General features: G+C 43.2%; 1 protein-coding gene across 1 annotated transcript in view; it reads left to right on the plus strand.

The window, feature by feature from the left end:
* The window catches only part of ABAT (4-aminobutyrate aminotransferase), a 78,344-nt gene that overhangs the window by 38,251 nt on the left and 21,274 nt on the right, over positions 1 to 18,819 (plus strand). Inside the window, exons 3-8 of the mRNA XM_070760822.1 lie at positions 4,868 to 4,964; positions 7,080 to 7,110; positions 8,882 to 8,999; positions 11,423 to 11,472; positions 15,539 to 15,619; positions 17,770 to 17,862. Coding sequence (XP_070616923.1) covers positions 4,868 to 4,964; positions 7,080 to 7,110; positions 8,882 to 8,999; positions 11,423 to 11,472; positions 15,539 to 15,619; positions 17,770 to 17,862 — 470 coding nt within the window. The remainder of the gene's footprint in view (positions 1 to 4,867; positions 4,965 to 7,079; positions 7,111 to 8,881; positions 9,000 to 11,422; positions 11,473 to 15,538; positions 15,620 to 17,769; positions 17,863 to 18,819) is intronic.

Genomic DNA, 18,819 nt, shown 5'->3' on the forward strand with positions numbered 1-18,819 from the left:
TGTACCACTCAAAGAAGCCCTAGGCAAAATTTCCCATAAGAATAACTAGGTGACACAATCAGCAATGAAACCATCTTGCATCAACATGATTCAAATACAGGAAAAAATTGAGTACTGTACATGTACCAAAAACTTTTTGGGAGATTTCAAGTGAGATAAATCAATCGATCAAAAACAGAATAACAGATTTGGGTGGGATCTTGGAGGTGGTGTAGTCCAACCTTCTGTTCAAACAGGAGGCCCTATCACTCCAGACAAGTGACTGTCCAGTATTTTCTTAAAAGCCTCCAGTGATGGAGCAACCACAATTTCTGAAGGCAACTTCTATTATACTGGTTAATTGTGCTCACTGTTAGGAAATTTCTCCTTAATTCCAGGTTGCTTCTCTCCCTGATTAGTTTCCATCTGTTTCTTTTCCTGACTTCTGGTGTATTGGAAAGATTGTCTATTATCTATCTATTTATCATCCTCCCACCCACCCACCCATCCATCTATCACTTTATCTAATCTATCTAATCTATCGTCATCTGCCTGTCTGTTTTTGTCTGTCTAATCTATCTATCTATCTATCTATCTATCTATCTATCTATCTATCTATCTATCTATCTATCTACTATCGTTTCTATAGCTGCCCATCTCAATCGAGAGTGGCGCAGTGGGTAGAGTGGCACAGTGAGTAGAGTGGCACAGGGAGTAGAGTGCAGTACTGCAGGTCACTAAAGCTGACTATAGATCTGTAGGTCAGCAGTTCAAATTTCATCACCAGCTGAAGGTTGACTCAGCCTTCCATCCTTCCAAGGTAGGTAAAATGAGGACTCAGATTGTGGGGGCAATATGCTGTGCTCTGTTAAAAAGTGCTATTGCTCACATGGTGTTGTGCCCTTTGTTAAGAAATAAATAAATGTTTATTATTATTATTATTATTATTATTATTATTATTATTATTATTATTATGACTCTGCACTGCTTAAAATTACAAATTGTAGATTATGAAATATGTCCTCCGCCCCTCCTCTGCCTACCTTCTTTAGCAGCCTTAAGACAAACTTTCTGTTCTGATCGTTTTAACAGAAGGTGCAGAGGACATAATCCTGACATTATTTCCAACACTTTTAGGTGACTCCACAAAACAGTTGCCTCGAAACATAACTTTGCCTGCCCCAAACCCTTTGCGTTTGAAAATCCTTCCCTAGTTTACTCTTCCCCTTGGCAGCTAGCCTTCATTGCACATCTGAACGGTTTGACAGCTTCTCTCTGGGTTGCAAGATCTTTCTTCTGTTCCTGTAGCTCTTGTGCCTTGCGCCAAAGGAATGTCTGCAGTATTGTGTAAGCAGCCCCCCTCCGGTTCCCATGGGGTGGTTACTGTTTGTTGCACAGTTTAGATAATCATTATTATTATTATTATTATTATTATTATTATTATTATTATTTTGGTATTAGTGTCCCCATGCTAAGGAAAGCATTACTCTGAGTGGGTGCGAGCCTCCTGCCTCTTGTTTGCCCTCAATCACATCTGACATTACCCTGGAAGCATTTTATAAATAAAGCTCACATTCCCTAGCTGCATGTTAAGAGCTGTTTACTTGCTGAGAAACTTCCTGACCGATGGTTGCCCTTCTAGTTGTTCAGATCAGTAGCCGAGCACATTGGCTGATGATGCAATTTTCCTGGAAAAGTCCACCAATTTTACCCTCTTTCCTATTTTGCTGGGGGAGGGGGGGGGGCATTTGACCGCCATCTTCTTTTACTTTTAAGGGCATTCAATTTAATAGCCATCGTATTGGCAGTTGTATGAGCCATCGTATTGGCAGTTCTGTGTTAGCAAAAACTTCAGAAGAGAAGGATTTAGGGGTAGTGATTTCTGACAGTCTCAAAATGAGTGAACAGGGCAGTCAGGTGGTAGGAAAAGCAAGTAGAATGCTTGGCTGCATAGCCAGAGGTATAACAAGCAGGAAGAGGGAGATTGTGATATAATTAAATTATATTGTCCTTTGTTCAAGAACTTTAAGTGGCTTTGAGAAAGTGAGAAAGGCTTTGAGAAAGAGTGGCTTTGAGAACTTTGAGAAAGTCTTCTTTGATCTCACTATAAGGCCAGGCTGAGAGAGACATCTAATGCTAATTCAAGAACAAGGGACAATGCATGCTTATGAAATCACTCCGAAATGTAATATAAATGAAACTGATGGATAATTCGAGAAGCTGTATAGATAATGAACCAAGAAACTGATTTGTCTTTTGAAGATTTTGAAGGACTTTATTAGAAGTCACAAGTCACAAACTTACTGGATTTAAATAAATCTCTTAAACATTTTGAAAGAGCTTTACCTTGAAACAGATGAACAGAAAATTAGTTTGGGATTCTATTTGGGAGGATTAAAGCATATGTTTGAAAACTCAGGGAAAGAATATAAGATTGTCTTATTTGATCAGGACTAAACAGAAAAAATAGTTCTTTCTGGTTGCCCTTACCAGACTTTTCCCAACAAAAATGATTGATAAAACATTTGGATGTTAATTTGGTTTTTTAGTAAAGGGATAAGCTATGGGGAGAAGAGAATCTATGTTTTATTTAGAAAGGATGAGAAGAGTGTTAAATTGGTTTATACTTCCTGAGATGAAGGGGGAAAGTACAGTAGTACCTCGACATACGAGTTTAATTCGTTCCGGACCTGGGCTCTTAAGTCGATCAACTCGTATCTCGAACAACTTTTCCCCATAGGAATTAATGTAAATAATTTTAATTGGTTCCAGCCCTCAAAAAACTCACAAAGTTAGTCTAAATTATGAAAAAAGACATGTTTTTAATGAAGAAATATATATGTAAATATAAATGAATAATGAAGTTTCTTTCACTTAACTTGTAAACTTTCTTAAACTTTTAAATTTACATATGTACACAGTAGCCTAATCATCTGTTTTTGCCTTTTTGGCTGCACTTTCACTTGGAGCAGCTCTTTTCATAAGAAATTTATCCAATGACATCTGCTTTTGCCTGCTTTTCAAAATGTTGCGAAAGTGAGTCAATGAGGTGTCATTGAAAAGTGCTGCTGAACGACTCGTGGCTACTTTCTCTGGGTGATTTTTTTCGATGAAACTAACAACGTTCTCCCACTGCGCTAGCATCGCTTTTATTTCACTGGTAGGAATGACTTCCTGTGGTTCCTGTACCTCTTCCTCACTGCTGCTCATCTCTTGGGTCATCTCCGTCTGTTGCATCTCATGGAGCGTCTTCAGGTCCTCTGTAGAGAGCGGTTCTTCATGCTCTTCGACAAGCTCATTGATGTCACCCTCGTCTACCTCCAGACCCATACATACACTTACCGAGTGATACAATCTCCTCCAACGGGGTGTCAGTCTCAGTGACGTCCTCGGTCTCGCCCTCGGGCTCAGCAGAGTCCCTTGGTGCAACAGCAGCAGGCCACAACTTCTTCCACGCCGAGTTCAAGTTTCGCCTTGACACTTCTTGCCAGGCAAGGTCAATGAAGTTAAGGCAAGAAACGATGTTAAAATGATCCTTCCAAATCTCACGCAGTGTCAAGTTGGTGTTCTCTGTTACGTCGAAACATCGGCGGAACAGATGCTTTGTGTACAGCCTCTTGAAGTTAGCTATGACCTGCTGATCCATTGGTTGCAGGATTGAAGTCGTGTTGGGTGGGAGAAAGAAAACTTTTACAAACTGAAATTCTTGAAGGATGTCCTCTTGAAGAGCAGGTGGATGGCCTGGAGCATTGTCAAGCAGCAGTAAGGCATGTAGGGGGAGCTTATTAGTCAAAAGATATTTCTTCACCGTAGGACCAAAAACAAGATTTACCCAGTCCACAAAGAACTGCCTCGTTACCCATGCCCTTGCATTGGAGCGCCACATGACATGGAGTTTTTCCTTTAGGATTTTGTGTGTCAAACCACCCATGACTTGCCTTGAACTCATCTGGATCTCCTGACGAGGATGGTTCATTTTTCTTTAGGTCAGAGAATATCGCACGAGCCTTCTCGCTGATGATCGCCTCTGTTATTGTATCTCCGGCCAGCTCCTTTTCTTTTATCCAAATTAACAATAACCTCTCCATCTCTTCATGAACAGACGTCCTAAGTTGGGAAACTATCGTCGCACCTTTTGCTGCTTTAACACCTTTAAGGATGTCCTTCTGCTTCAGGATTGTACAAATGGTGGACGTACTGCGTTTGAACATCCTCGCAAGTTCAATAACACGAGTCCCTTTATTGTGCAAATTAATTATCTCCTGCTTCGCTTCTATGGATATCATCATCATCTTCTTCTTCTTCTCAGCGGCCTTTGCACTACCGGACACTTTTTTCGGAGCCATGCACAAAACTCTATACAGTACTCGCTCTAAACACCGACACCACCGAGATGAGACTTTTTTTCGCGCCGAGAAAACCGGAAGCCAACTAGAGTGGAAGTTCGGCTCGTATCCCGAATTTGAGCTCGGGTGTCGAACAGAAATTTCGCTCTTGTCGCGGCTTGTATCTCGGAATACTCGCAAGTAGAGCAGCTCATATGTCGAGGTTCTACTGTACTGTAGTTCTATTTTTTATTCTTCTCTTTTCTTTTGTATTTTTCTGTTTACATTTTTGTAGCTTGTATTAGCTTTTATTTTCATGTATAATTCTTAATGCAGTTATTTGGGGGGGGGGGGGGAAGAGAACAAATTGGGTTTCAATTTGTAATCATGCCTTAAATAATCAGAAGCATTTAAGAACAACTAGTATGAGGGGATTTGTTAATATCCTATATCATTCATCAAGTACGTATTGTATCTTGCAGTGTTATACTCTTCAAGTACATACAGAAGTCACTTCTTGGATGTACTTCCTAGAGTCACTTTTTAAATTCATTCGTTTGCAGGACTCCGAGGAATCAGCCAAGTGGCAGCTAAAATTGACATGGAATTTGATTATGATGGTCCGCTGATGAAGACCGAAGTCCCTGGGCCAAGATCCAGGGGTAAGTCAAGATGAAGATGTTTGTCCTCTACTCCATTATTACTAGCTCCAAAAAAAATTTGGGGGGGGGGGGGGGCGAGAAAAGCACAAGAGATTGAGCACTCCTTAAAAGACCTTCCTTGACACCGTGGTTGGATTGTCCTAGATCTGAATGAATATTTTCATTGAATACTTTGTTCTGTATAAAGTTGAATGTGCTGACAACAGGTGAAAATTGATTGTCAGTCAGTGTTGCTTCCTAAGTGGACAGTTTGATTTCACAGAAGTTTGATTTACTTGGAGTTATATTGTGTTGCTTAAGTGTTCCCTTTATTTTTTTGAGCAGTATATATAACTTTATTAGATTTTCAAATAAAGAACTAAAAAACAGACACAAACCAATAATTAAAGTAAAAGAAAGGGAGAAGCAAAGCAAAGCCAGAAGTACAGAAAGAAAACGAAAGAAAAACAACTATAAATGATTTCCCTACTTAACGTTTACAACAGACACAAGTATACGTTTACATGAAACTCTTACGCTAAATTTATATCGTAGCTTTCCCTGTTTTTTTATTCTCTGCAATGTTTTTTATTCTCTGCAATGTTAATCATCAAAGGCAAGCCCCAGAGTGCGAAAAACAGCAGAACGGGCAAACTGGAAGTCCATTTTTCTGAACTTCTGGTTTGCATGTTTTTTCACCATCTCAGCTTCAGTGAGGCCTGTGCGCATGCATGGGAATGGGGGTGGGGATGTGCGAATGTCTAGGGGCAATGTGGAGGGTGCACATGCGAGGGGGAGGGAATGGGTTTGGGCAGTGGTGGGCAGGACCCGAGCGATTCCAGTAAACAATTGCCATTTATTTTGCTTCCGTGCATTTGCCGAAGCAAAGAAACTGGCAATTTTTGCTTCTGGAAGGACATTCACGCATGAGATTTAGGCTGCTGCACATGCACAGCAGCCGGAATCTTGCTCTGGTGCCTAGAACCGCAGCTGGCAAAAGTGACCTGCCTGAGCTCCTGGCCACACGCCTGCTCTCTCACGCCGCAGGAGAGAGAGATGCCTGTAGCTCAGGGAGAGCAGAGCAGACCGCATGGCCGGAACTTGGGGCCACCCAACCTGCATGCTCTCGGCGTCCCTGCAGGAGGTCACTGGAGCAAGGCAAGGGCTGGGCAAGTGGCAATGTGGCAGAGTGGGCGGTGGGGGGGAAGCCGCCATGAGAGACACAGAGGCAAACGATGGTGAGTGGGCGCCGCGGCGGCAGAGCAGACAGTGAGAGTGGGCAGGGGGGTGAATGGCGGCGAGCGGACGGCGGCATAGCAGAGCGGGCGGTGGGGGGAACCGCCATGAGAGGCAGGGGGCGGCACAGCAGCAGGCAGCGGCGAGCAGCCGCTTACCTTGTTTTTGCCTATTTCTGGGTTCTTTCCGCTTCTGCGCATGTGCAGAGGCAACCCCCCCCCCCAGAAATCTCACACACATGGGTCCTCGTGTGAGATTCGGTTTCTGCTCATTCGCAGTAGCCGAATCCCGTGTGAGGCCCCATGCGTGTGGGGAGCATGTGCACGCAGGGGCCCCCCTGGGTATGTGCATGTGTGCATGTGTTCCTTTTGGCACGTGAATCAAAAAAGGTTCGCCATCACTGATATAGGGTCTCCTGCTTAAGCAGGGGGCTGGACTAGAAGACCTCCAGGGTCTTTTCCAGCTCTGTTGTTTGCTATACTTTAGATTTATTTATTATTTTAACTTGTATCCTTCTTTTATTATTTTTAAAATAACTCAAGGCAGCAAAAAGCATCCAATCCAGCTCCTTCCTCCTATTGTCCCTGCAACAACCTGTGAGGTGGGTTGGGACTAAGGGAGAAGTGACTGGCCCGAAATCATCCTGCTGATTTTCATGGCTAATGGCAGAACCTGAACTCACCATCGCCTGCTTCCTAGCCTGGTGCCTTAACTACTGAGCCAGACTGTCTCTCTGGTTAAATCATGTCATTTAAATGCTCTTTGTAGTTCCCAAGGTTGAATGAAATAGAATAAAAAATAAAAAAGAGAAACCAATAAAGTTGAATAGGTTGTATATTTCCTCTCCTGATGTTTCGCTTAGTCAATCTGTATAATAATATTCTTTCTTCTTCTTTCAGGAACTAATGAAACAGCTGAATGTAATTCAGGTAATTTCTCCAGATTCCACTCCAAAAACATCCCCAGGAAAAACATTTTCCTGCAGCCCCCCCCCCCCCGAGTTTTCAGAGAAGGGCAACATACAAATCTAATAAATAAATAAATAAATAAACAACCCCCAAGCCTTCTACCTTTCAAATATTGGCTGCCGAGTCACAAAATTGTATGAATGGCAGGCTGCTAAGCAACATGTTTTTTGTCAGCAAGACCACTCTCCTGAAATGGAACAGAATGGGAGCATATTTCGTGGTGGCAGAAAAATATTCTGAATATCAGGATATAACTGGGTGCTGCAGGAAAAAAAATAAGAGACTATGTGGGTGAGCCCAAAAACAAATGGGACAAAAAGCAGTGGAAGTGATGTGCCGGTGCCTGGAGGTTGTGAGGGTCTGGATGGGTGTCAACAGGCTCAAACTCAACCCTGACAAGACGGGTTTGGCGTTCGGTTCGGAAGGACACCGAGAAGCCTCCCGGCTATTTCAAAAGGTGACAGCCGGGCAGTGGGGCTTCTCGGCGGCCACCTGAACCCGAACTTTTGCCGAACTTCCGGGTTTGGCGTTCGGGCGATGGGTTTGTAAGATGGAAAAAGTTCGGAAGAAGAGGCAAAAAATTTCCGAACCCCAGGTTCGTATCTCGAATTGTTCGTATGGCGAGGGGTTCGTATCACGAGGTACCACTGTATAAGATCCAAATATAAACAAAGTAAGAATGAAAATAGAAATTATGTTAACCTTAACTTATATATGTCATCCCTACTTAGTAATACGGTACTATATATTAACTTGATATACAGTGGAACCTCGACATACGAGCAGCTCTACTTACGAGCTACTCGAGATAAGAGCTGGGAGGGGAGCGACATTTTTGTTCGCCTCCCGAGCTCACATTCGGGATACGAGCGCCAAGGAGCTGTCTCCTGAAGCGTTCGGCTTCAGGAGACAGCTCCTTGGCGCTCGTATCCCGCGTGTTTTAAAAGGTTGCAGCCAGCCTGGTGGGCTCGGGGGGGTGCTGGCAAGCCCCCCAGGCCGGCTGCAACCTTTTAAAACACGCGCGCCGCTTCGCAGCTGTCTCCTGAAGCCGAACGCGGAAGTTAGCGTTCGGCTTCAGGAGACAGCTGCGAAGCGGCGTGCGTGTTTTAAAACGTTGCAGCCAGCCTGGGGGGCTCGGGGGGAAGCCCCCGAGCCCCCCAGGCCGGCTGCGACGTTTTAAAACACGCGCGCCGCTTTGCAGCTGTCTCCTGAAGCCGAACGCTAACTTCCGCGTTCGGCGGCAGCGGGTTTTTTTGTTGTTGCACGGATTAATTGACTTTACATTGTTTCCTATGGGAAACAATGTTTCATCATACGAGCGTTCCGACTTACGAGCCTCCTTCCAGAACCAATTAGTCTCGTAAGTCGGGGTTCTACTGTACAGTATTCATAAAAATCACTTTTTATAGTCACAGCATTAAGTTTTTACTTTTGTGATGTGTACCACTTACAGTTCACATTTTGGAAATGTTCATTTAATGTTTTGTTATGTTCTATGTGTTATGTTTGTTTTTCCTTTTTATAATCAATAAAAAAAATTTTTTTTTAAGAATTCCCTTGTCTTTCCTAAGACAAAGATGTCTGTAGAGGTACAAAAAAACATGTGCAGAAATGGGAAACCAGTGTTTCCTATTTTCCTTCCTATCCAGCATAAGTTGCGATTCATTTTGCTTGATTTTCAACTCCGGCGTCGGGCCAGGAAATCTCAGCTTGTTTCATCCGTTTCTCTCAGAACGCAGAGGCCGTCCACTTTTTCTGCAACTATGAAGAAAGCCGAGGAAATTATCTTGTGGATGCTGATGGGAACCGGATGTTGGACCTCTACTCTCAGATTTCATCCATTCCGATTGGTAAGAAATTTTAGGAGTCTTCCAGTAATGGGTTTCACTCATTTTTGCTACCGGTTCGGAGATGTGCATGCACGGCTTCTGCACATGCGCAGATTGTTTGTGATGATGTCCAGGCAGGCGGGCGGAGCCTTCTTGCCACTGCTACAGGTTCGCCTGACCTGGACGAACTGGTAGCAACCCACCATTGGAGTCTTTGCAAGATTTTGGATCTCAGTTGGAGTAACAGTGGGCAGCCATAAGCCCAAAACTCTCCTATTTGGTGGTGTGAGTGAGTAGCGTATATGATTTAAATTTGGCGTTTTAAATATTGGACTTTCAAATTGGTTTTTGCATTTCATATATGTTGTGAGCCGCCCCGAATCCTCGGAGAAGAGCAGTGTATAAGTCCAATCAATCAATGAATCAATCAATCAATCAGAAAAAACCCCAGTGAACCCACCTATTTGGACAGGGAGTCTCTGCTCACAGTCACTCATGCCCTCATCACCTCGAGATTCGACTACTGCAACACTCTCTACGTGGAGCTACCTTTGGAAAGTGTTCGGAAACTTCAGATCGTGCAGAATGTGGCCTCACAAGCTATCATGGGCCTCCCTAGGTGTGCCCATGTTTCATCAACACTCCGTGGCCTTTACTGGTTGCCAATCAGTTTCCGGTCACAATTCAAAGTGTTGGTAATGACCTATAAAGCCCTACATGGCATTGGACCAGAATACCTACTGGACCACCTTCTGCCGCACGAGTCCCAGTGGCCGATTAGGTCCCACAGATTTAGCCTTCTCCGGGTCCCGTCGACTAAACAATGCTGTCCTACGGGACCCAGGGGAAGAGCCTTCTCTGGCAGCCCTGGCTCTCTGGAATCAACTCCCCTGGAGATTCAAATAGCCCCCACCCTCCCCGTCTTCCGCAAGATGTTAAAGACCCACTTATGTTGCCAGGCATGGGGGAACTGATTCCCTCCCTTTGCTGATTATAGCACTTGAGAATGGTATGATTGTGTTGTATTGATTGGTTTTTTTTTTAATATAAAGGGTTTTAACTTCAGTTTTACTAATATTAGATTTGTACCACTGTTAATTGTATTTTATTATTGTGGTGAGCCACCCGAAGTCCTTGGAGAGGGGCGGCATACAAATCTAATAAATTATTATTATTATTATTATTATTATTATTATTATTATTACTATTATTATTATTATTGTTATTATTATTATTATTAATGAAATGTGTGTCAAATTGGGAGTACAGGCAGGAAAAAGGTACAAGTAGTCCTTGACATTCGTTTAGTGACTGTTCAAAATTACAGCGGTACTGAAGGAGTCACCAGGTTTGGAGAGCCTTGTTCTAAGGCTGGGGTTCTCTATTATTTTCTGCCCCGGAAGAAGTTAATATTTCACACACACACACACACAATTCTCCACCAAGATGATTTTTTTTGCAATATTTGGCATGTTTTCGCTGAAAAAAACTCAAGCGGCTGTTCTTATTTAATTCTGCATATAATAACTGTGGCAAGATTAATTTTTGCACAACAATGGAAAAGTGAAAACATACCAACTGAAGATGAATTATTAGAAAAAATTACGATCTGTGCAGAAATTGACAAACTAACAATGGAAATAAAAGATAAAGATGAGTCGGAATACTACCAAAGCTGGAATAAATTTTACTTTTGGTTAGAAAGTCAGGAGAAACAAAAAAATAAAAGAAGACAACCAATTAAATAGTCAACTAACATAAATAACAGGGTAAGAAAAGAAAAGAGGATCAGTTGAATATAGGGATAAAAGAGATACCCATGTAAGGCCTATTTAAAATAAAATGTATATAGTATTAGAAATATTAAATGATGGTAATATAGAAATATCACTATAGAAAATAAGAAATAGGACTGTCATACATGGTCCAATGTTTTTATAATGTTTTGTTTATGTTTGTTTATAATAAAATAAAATAAATGTATAAAATAAAGAAGATGGTGGATAAAGAGAGAGAAGAGCACTGGTTTGAAAGGGGTCAAAGTGTCCATTTGCATTAAAATGACATCCCTCTCTCAATGGGGGAGGGGTGAATAGGACACCACCCATCTCCTGTTTACAACGCAATCCCTTTTAGTAGTTCCAAGCAGGTTCCACACTTATTTGCACCATCCAGGTCACCCAAGGGCACAGATAAACCTCCAAGTGGCCTTAACAACTCTCAGAAAGAGTACCAATGACCAGATGATAAAAATCCTTCCATCCTCCACCATTCATTCAGAACTGAAGAAGCTTGTTAGATGAGAAGTGAAATGTCTTTAAGGAAAACAAAATCCAATTGCCTTTTGTGTTGGGGGGGGGAAGCATCTTTGGGACAATTGACTGTGAACATTACTGAAATTTCTTGAAAAGCAGGTGATAAAAGCCCCTGTTCTTTCCTTCTAGGCTACAGCCACCCATCCCTGATCAAACTTTTGCAACAACCCCAGAATCTGGTAAGTGGCTTTTTTTGCAGAAGGTACCAAATTGCCAAAAGTGGTGCGTCAATAGCCTGTTTGTGAAGCTTCCCTTCTTCTCCCCCAAGATCCCAGAGCACATGCCTGTCCTTTCCCAGGGCCATTCAGCCACGGCTCAGGGTCTCTGAGACTGGAATCAGGAACCTCCCCACCTCCTTGGGGGTGAGACTCCAAAATAATCTATTTCCAGGGGAATGGCTGAGAATTGAGCCAGCAATGTGCAGCAGCGGCCAAAAAGGCCAATACAATTCTGAGTTGCGTTAACAGAGGGATACAATCTAGGACTAGAGAGATACTAATAGCACTCTATAAAGCCTTAGTTAGACCCACACCTAGAGTACTGCTTCCAACTTTGGTCACCACACTGCAAAAAAAGACATTGAAATTCTAGAGAACATACAGAAGAGAGCAACCAGGATGATAAGGGGACTGGAAACTAAAACATCCCAAGAGAGGTTGCAAGAACTGGGCATGGCTAGTCTAGCAAAGAGAAGGATGAGTGGAGATATGATGGCAGTGTTACAGTACTTGAGGGGCTGCCACAGAGAGGAGAGGACTGACACGGGTCCAACAAACAAGGGGCAGAACCCACAACTCCCATGGCCTTATCCACTTCATCAGGCATCACCAGGTCAAACTCCTCAAATAGAAGTAATATGGGCCCCTGTCACCTCAACTGACTCGTCAACCGACACTGCATTCCAGTTGGAGTCAAATTCCATCCAGATCTGGGCGATTTTATCTGCGAAAAATCCTCAGCACTACCCTGCAAGGGTTTGTCCCTCCCTCCCCCCCCCCCGGGTAAGGAGGGAGCCAGTCACCCTGCACAGGGTGGCTGGGTGGGTTTCTGCAGAGGCAATCAAGGCGGTATGATCTGCGCATCTTGCCGCCTTGAGCGCCACTTTATAAGTCTCAATATGAGCTCTTAAAAGTCTTCGGTTGGATTCAGATTTACTTTTCCTCCAACATATCTCCAGATGTCTCTTCTGGTGTTTTATCTCCCGGAGTTCCTCGGTAAACCAAGGAGTTCTCCGGGGTCTACTGCCACAGGGAGGTCCCAACGGCGCAATCCAGGCCATATTCCAGGCCGCAGCCAAACTGTGTACAAGCAAATCCGGCAAAACCCCAAGCGCCCTCTGAAAACCCTCAGGGTCCATCAGGCACCTGGGGCGGAACCACCTAATTGGTTCCACCTCCCTGTGCGGGAGGATTGGAGCCTTGAAATCAAGCCATAGCAGAAAATGATTAGACCATGGCAAAGGCAAGGTATCTAAGCCCCTTAATTTCAGATCATTACTCAACTGTTCTGAAAGGAATACCATGTCAAGAGTGTCCCGTCCCCCCTCTCATGAGTTGGACCCTGAATTACTTGGGTTCAGTCCATAGTTGCCATGGGGGCCATAAACTCCTGCACCAACCAGAGGATTCGCCAAGCAATGGCAGATTAAAGTCCCCCAAGACAAGAAGTTTGGAGAACTCCACCGCCAGCCTGGCTACCTTCTCGAGTAGTGCAGGCAGGGCTGGGAGGCAGGTACATGAGCAACAAGTCCACCTGAACCCCAGATCCAACTTCACAAAAAGGGATTCACAACCCGCAATCTCAGGAGCAGCGAGCCTGAGTAGGCTGAAGGTTTTCCTGGCTATAATAGCCACTACCACCACCACCCCTTCCCTGGGGTTGTGACTGGTGCCATACCTGAAACCCAGCTGGGCACATTTCAGAGAGAGGAAGTTCCCCCTCTGGGCCCAGCCAGGTCTCAGTCGCACATGCCAGGTTGGCCTCCTCATCCAGGAGTAAATCCTGAATGAGGGGAGCTTTATCGACCTGGCGTTGAGTAGCAACAGCTTGAGCCCAGGGTCTGGGATTTGCTTGTCGCCAGTACCCTGGGCTGAGCTCATGGGGCTGGAACAAGGGGTCACTTTCAAGCAGTGAGCTCTTGTTCCCCGGGAGCAGCCTACCCTATGTCTCCCACCATATCTGCCTCTCCCCAGCAAGACTGGAATATTCTGTCCCTCTGCCATCCTAGAGATGGACTCCCGCACTCCTCCCGCCTCTACATTGCCAGGCAAACTGACCCTTCCATTCATAACATTCATCCCATTCATACTCTCCATCCAATCATTCCCAATCATCTGTCCTTAAGATTCACCCCAAGAAATTAATCAAAAATAGTATTAGAAACTTAGAAATATTAAAACCCTTTACAATTAATTAAAAGTATAAACAACGTAAGAACTCCAATGTAAAGCAATTCCCTTCCCTTGCCATAGGATATCCATCCATTCATACACAGTCATCCGTCCTTAAAAATAGTCCCCCCCAATAAGTTATTTAAAATAGCAATGAAAACATTCAATATAAAAACATATAAACATTTGCAAATCACAATTGTTTGTCTGAAATGATATAAGGACTCCTACCAGAGCAGAGGGTTGGACTAGGTGACCTACAAGCAGGGGTGGGCTACTGCCTGGACGGAGGGGGGGGAACAGTGGAGTAGCGAAAATGGAACTCCACCCCAGAGCACCCAATTTGCACTGAAGGATGTTGAAAGAAAATGCAGGGCGTCCTGCATAAGCCACGTCCACAGTGTGGTAGTAAAAATTTTGGTAGCCCTTCACTGCCAAGGTACCTTCCAACTATAATAAAATAAATAAATAAAATTTCGGGAGATGGCCTGAATGATTTTCTCTTGCTCTTGAGCAAGAAAAGAGTAAAGTAACTCATTTCCTGATAAGCTCTGGGTTGATTCTCGTATTAACCATCTTGTGGTTGGCAGGCAAAGGGGAGAGAAAGAACAGCAAGTCTGAAGAGCTACCCCAAGGTTTGCTGAGGTTGAATTGCCCTGGGGCTGCTAAACTCCATCATAGTTTAAAATTCTCTCTGTAATCACAACTGCTCTTCACTGCAAAGTGTGCGTAGGACAAAGCCTCCCCCAAGGCATCAGAAACGGACAGAAGATCCCTGCAGCATACTAGACTAAGCTAACATAGTTTCCAGGGGTGGTATTCTACCGGTTTGCATCGGTTCGGGCAAACTTGTAGTTGCAGTGGCGGGAGGCTCCGCTCACCAGCCCATATGTCATTACAGATGCTCTGTGCATACACAGAAGGTTCTGTGCATATGCAGAAAAGCTGTGCGAGAGCACTCCCTTGTCCGAACCGGTAGCAAAGGTAAGTGAATACCACTACTGATGGGTTTGGTAGCTTGTCATTCAGTGTTTGAGGAACCCAAGTACTGGAGTGGCATGTAATGTGAACCAGACCACATGCCCTCTAGACCAATTCTGGGAGTTGAAGTCCAGATATCTTCAAGTTGTCAAGGTTGGGAAACACTGCTCTAGACAACCATGTTCTTAACATGAATGGTTTTAGCATGTTGAATGAACTCCTCATACAAGTATAGAAGAGGGATTTTGACTCATTATAAGCTTTTTCTCTGGGTGCCCATGGCAAGAAGGATCTTTCTCGATGAGGCAAGGATGGGTCACAAAAGGAATAGTTTTTAAGGGCCAGAAAAACCTGGTAATTTTAAAGATATTTAGGCATAAGTTAAACCCAAGCAATCTTTTAGAGCAGTGTTTCTCAACCTGAGGAATTCTGGGAGTTGAAGTCCACACATCTCAAAGCTGCCAAGGTTGAGCAAGACTGATCTAGAAGGTGTCTCTATAATAAGTAGTATTTTCCATCTGCAGAGTCTCTCAAATACTTTCTACTCCAGATAAACACTGACACCAGAAACAACTTGGTTGGCTTAAAGGTTTGGGGAAAAGGTAGTTGCAAGCATCAAAATTGTGGGTATTCTTTGTCTAAGGCAATTAAAATAGGTCCATACACTGTTTTTGGTTGACCCTTTGGTAAGTTTGTATTCTATTCATGATAAAGTTATCTTCTCCCATTTTTCTTTTCTCTGTTCTATTTTCTTCTTCCATTTTTCTCTTTTCTTTTCTTCTTCCTTCTTTTCTCCCATTATTTTATCTGTTCTATTTTCTTCTTTTGTTTTTCTCTCTTCTCCTTCCTTTCTTCTCTCTTTTTCTTTATGCAGAGCACTTTTGTCAACAGACCTGCCCTAGGAATTTTGCCTCCAGAAAATTTTGCTGAAAAACTAAAGGAATCTTTGCTTTCGGTAAGTTTGCTTTCGGTAATCTAGAACAGAAGGAGAAATGAAACTGACATTCAGCATTTGTCATCTCACTGAAAAAAGGACAAATACAAAAAATGAAAAAGGGACACATAACTAAGGAAGAATATCAGTAGATAGTCCAAATCTGTAAAGAAAAAGTCAGGACAGCAAAGGCCCGGTATGAACAAAGACTTGCAACAAAAGTGAAACATAATTTTTAAAAGTTTCTACCAACACATAAATAACAAAAAACAACAACAACAACAACAACGAAACAATTGACCCACTAAAGAGAGAAGATGGCAAAAAAGTAACAGAGAAAGCAGAGCTGCTTAACTCATTCTTTGCATCGGTCTTCACATAAAAATAACTGCAGTCCAACTAACTAGAAATACAACTGAAAAAAACAGACTGGAAACAAAAGTTAACATAAGGAAAACAAAAACAAAAAACAATAAGAGATCATCTGTCTGAACTTGATGAATACAAATCACCAGGATCAGACAGATTACATCCTAGAGTCCTAAAAGAGCTGGCAGATGTCATCTCAGAATCAATGTACCACATCTTTCAAAAATCCTGGAACAGGGGAACTACCTGAGGACTAGAAAAGAGCTGATGTGATTCCCATCTTCAAAAAAAGGGAGAGGGGGAAACAGACTCGAGAAAGTACAGATCAGCCTAACATCAATACCTGGGAAGATAATTAAAACAACAGATCTGTCAACACCTAGAGAGATGTAAAGTAATAACCAACAACCAACATGGGTTTGTTAAGAACAAATCATGGCAAACCAATCTCATTTCATTCTTCAACACAGTGACTAAATTAGTAGACTGGCGAAACACTGTGAACATAATATACTTAGACTTCAGCAAAGCATTTGACAAAGTAGATCACAACCTAAATCTTCATAAGCTAGAAAAAAGTGAGATAGACAGTTTCAGCACCAGATGGATTCACAACTGGCTGACCAATGAATAGGCCTTATTGGGTCTAAGTCTACAGGGGGAGAAGAAAGCAATGGGGTACCACAAGCTTCCGTCTTAGGCCCACTACTCTTTATAATTAGATGAGGAAATAGAAGGGGAACTAACCAAATTTGCAGACGATACCAAGCTGGCAGGAATAGCTAACACCCTAGAGGACAGACTCAAGATCCAGATGGATCTTGACAAACTTGAACATTGGGCCCGATCTAACAAAATGAAATTTAATGCAGAGAAAGGTAAAGCCCTACACTTAGGTAAGAAAAAACAAAAATATACATATAAACTGAGTGAAACCAGACTCAATAGCAGTGACTGTGAGAGGGATCTTGGAGTCTTGTAGACAACCAGCTAAACATGAGCTAGCAGTGTGCAGCGGCAGCCAAAAAAGCCAATACAATCCCAAGCTGCATCAATAGAGAAGAGATACAATCTAGGTCCAGGGAGGTACTAATACCACTCTATAAAACCTGAGTTAGACTGCACCTAGAGTACTGCATCCAGTTTTGGTCACCACACTACAAAAAAGACATTGCAACTCTAGACAAAGTGCAGAGGAAAGCAACCAGGATGATTAGGGGCCTGGAAAGTAAAACACATGAAGAATGATTACAAGAACTGGACATGGTAGTCTAGTGAAGAGCAGGACCAGGGGAGACATGATAGCAGTCTTCCAATAGAGTGGCTACCACAGAGAGGAGCGGGACAGGCTATTTTCCAAGGCACCAGAAAGCCAGACAAGGAACAATGGATAGAAACTGACCAAGAAAAGATTCAACCTGGAAATAAGGAGGAAATTTCTGACAGTGAGAGCGATCAACCAGTGGAATAGCTTGCCTGCATAGGTTGTAAGAACTCCAACACTTGAAACTTTCAAGAGAAAATTGGACTGCCATCTGTCAGAAATGGTGAAGGGATGAGTGGGGTATTGGACTAGATGACCGCACAAGGTCCTTTCCAACTCCTAATCTGTTAGTTGGCTTCCATGGACTAAATGGCACTTCCAACCCTAAATATTCCATATTTTTATCCTTAGATAGTAGAGATTAATTTTGAAAAACTGGGGGATTTAAAATAAGCATCATTTTGCTGTGACGCTCAGTTATGATGAAAGTGTCCCTTACAGACTCTTTGAATTGAAAGATCTGTGTTTCCGTTGCCAGATCGCTCCTAAAGGCCTCTCTCAAGTAGTAACCATGTCCTGTGGATCTTGCTCCAATGAAAATGCCTTTAAAACCATATTTATGTGGTACAGGGTGAGTAAAAGCTATACGGGTGCTCTGCCTTGTTATCTCCAGATGCTGAGGAAAACAGGGAGGGTGGTCTTTGCTTAAAACAGGATAAGGAGTGACTTAAATTTCACAATCTTTGTGTTGATGTAGGAGAAAAACAGGTAGAGCTGGAGGATGGAGTTAAACATGTCATCAGGTTAGAGTCCTTAAGTTGCCACAAATGATCCAAGTCCACCCCTCTTTCCCCCCCCCCTTATCTATAGTGTGAGCGCCAGGTCCATTTTTCCTACCAGAGCTACAGCATGGTCCATACAGATTGGAACCCAATACTGCTCCCAATATAAGCTTTATCCCCCCTTCAAATAAGTCATAATTAAGACCCAACATACTCCAGGGTACACGGGTAAAAACTAACCTAGGGTGGGGATGGTGATGGTGGTAGAGCTACCCTAGTACTTACCTTTGGACAGTTGAAGCCAGGCCTTGCACACCCCAGCACCTGCCTTGTCAGCCCATTTCTTCTGCAGCTGGCAAGGCTTTCTTGAAGGCCTCTATAGCCGATAACAAAGCTCCAGATCAAACCAGAGCTCTGTTATCAGCTGCAGAGGCCTTTAGGAAAGCCTTGCCAGCTGCAGAAGAAATTCCTGAAGGCCTCTTGACAGCAAAATGGAGGCTGGGGGCAACATAAACAAGTGCTGTGAATCAGTGGACAACATCACCCCCCCCAAAGAAATAACACCTGGTGTCTTTTTTTGGTGGCAAAAAAAATAAAAATAAAAATAAGACAGGGTCTTATTTTTCGGGAAACATATGTGGCACCAATAGGGAAAATAATCTGCTTTTTAGGTATTTATCTGGCTGGCGTCCTTAGTCTGGTCAGCTTCAGCACATTATTTTATCCCCTGGTTAGGGCTGGAAAAAAAACCTTCTTTGGAGGGAGTAGCAATGAAAACGAGCCTTCAAAGACTTAGAAGCTGGGGA

The sequence above is a fragment of the Erythrolamprus reginae genome, chromosome 9 (assembly GCF_031021105.1).
Source record: "Erythrolamprus reginae isolate rEryReg1 chromosome 9, rEryReg1.hap1, whole genome shotgun sequence".
Taxonomy (NCBI): domain Eukaryota; kingdom Metazoa; phylum Chordata; class Lepidosauria; order Squamata; family Dipsadidae; genus Erythrolamprus; species Erythrolamprus reginae.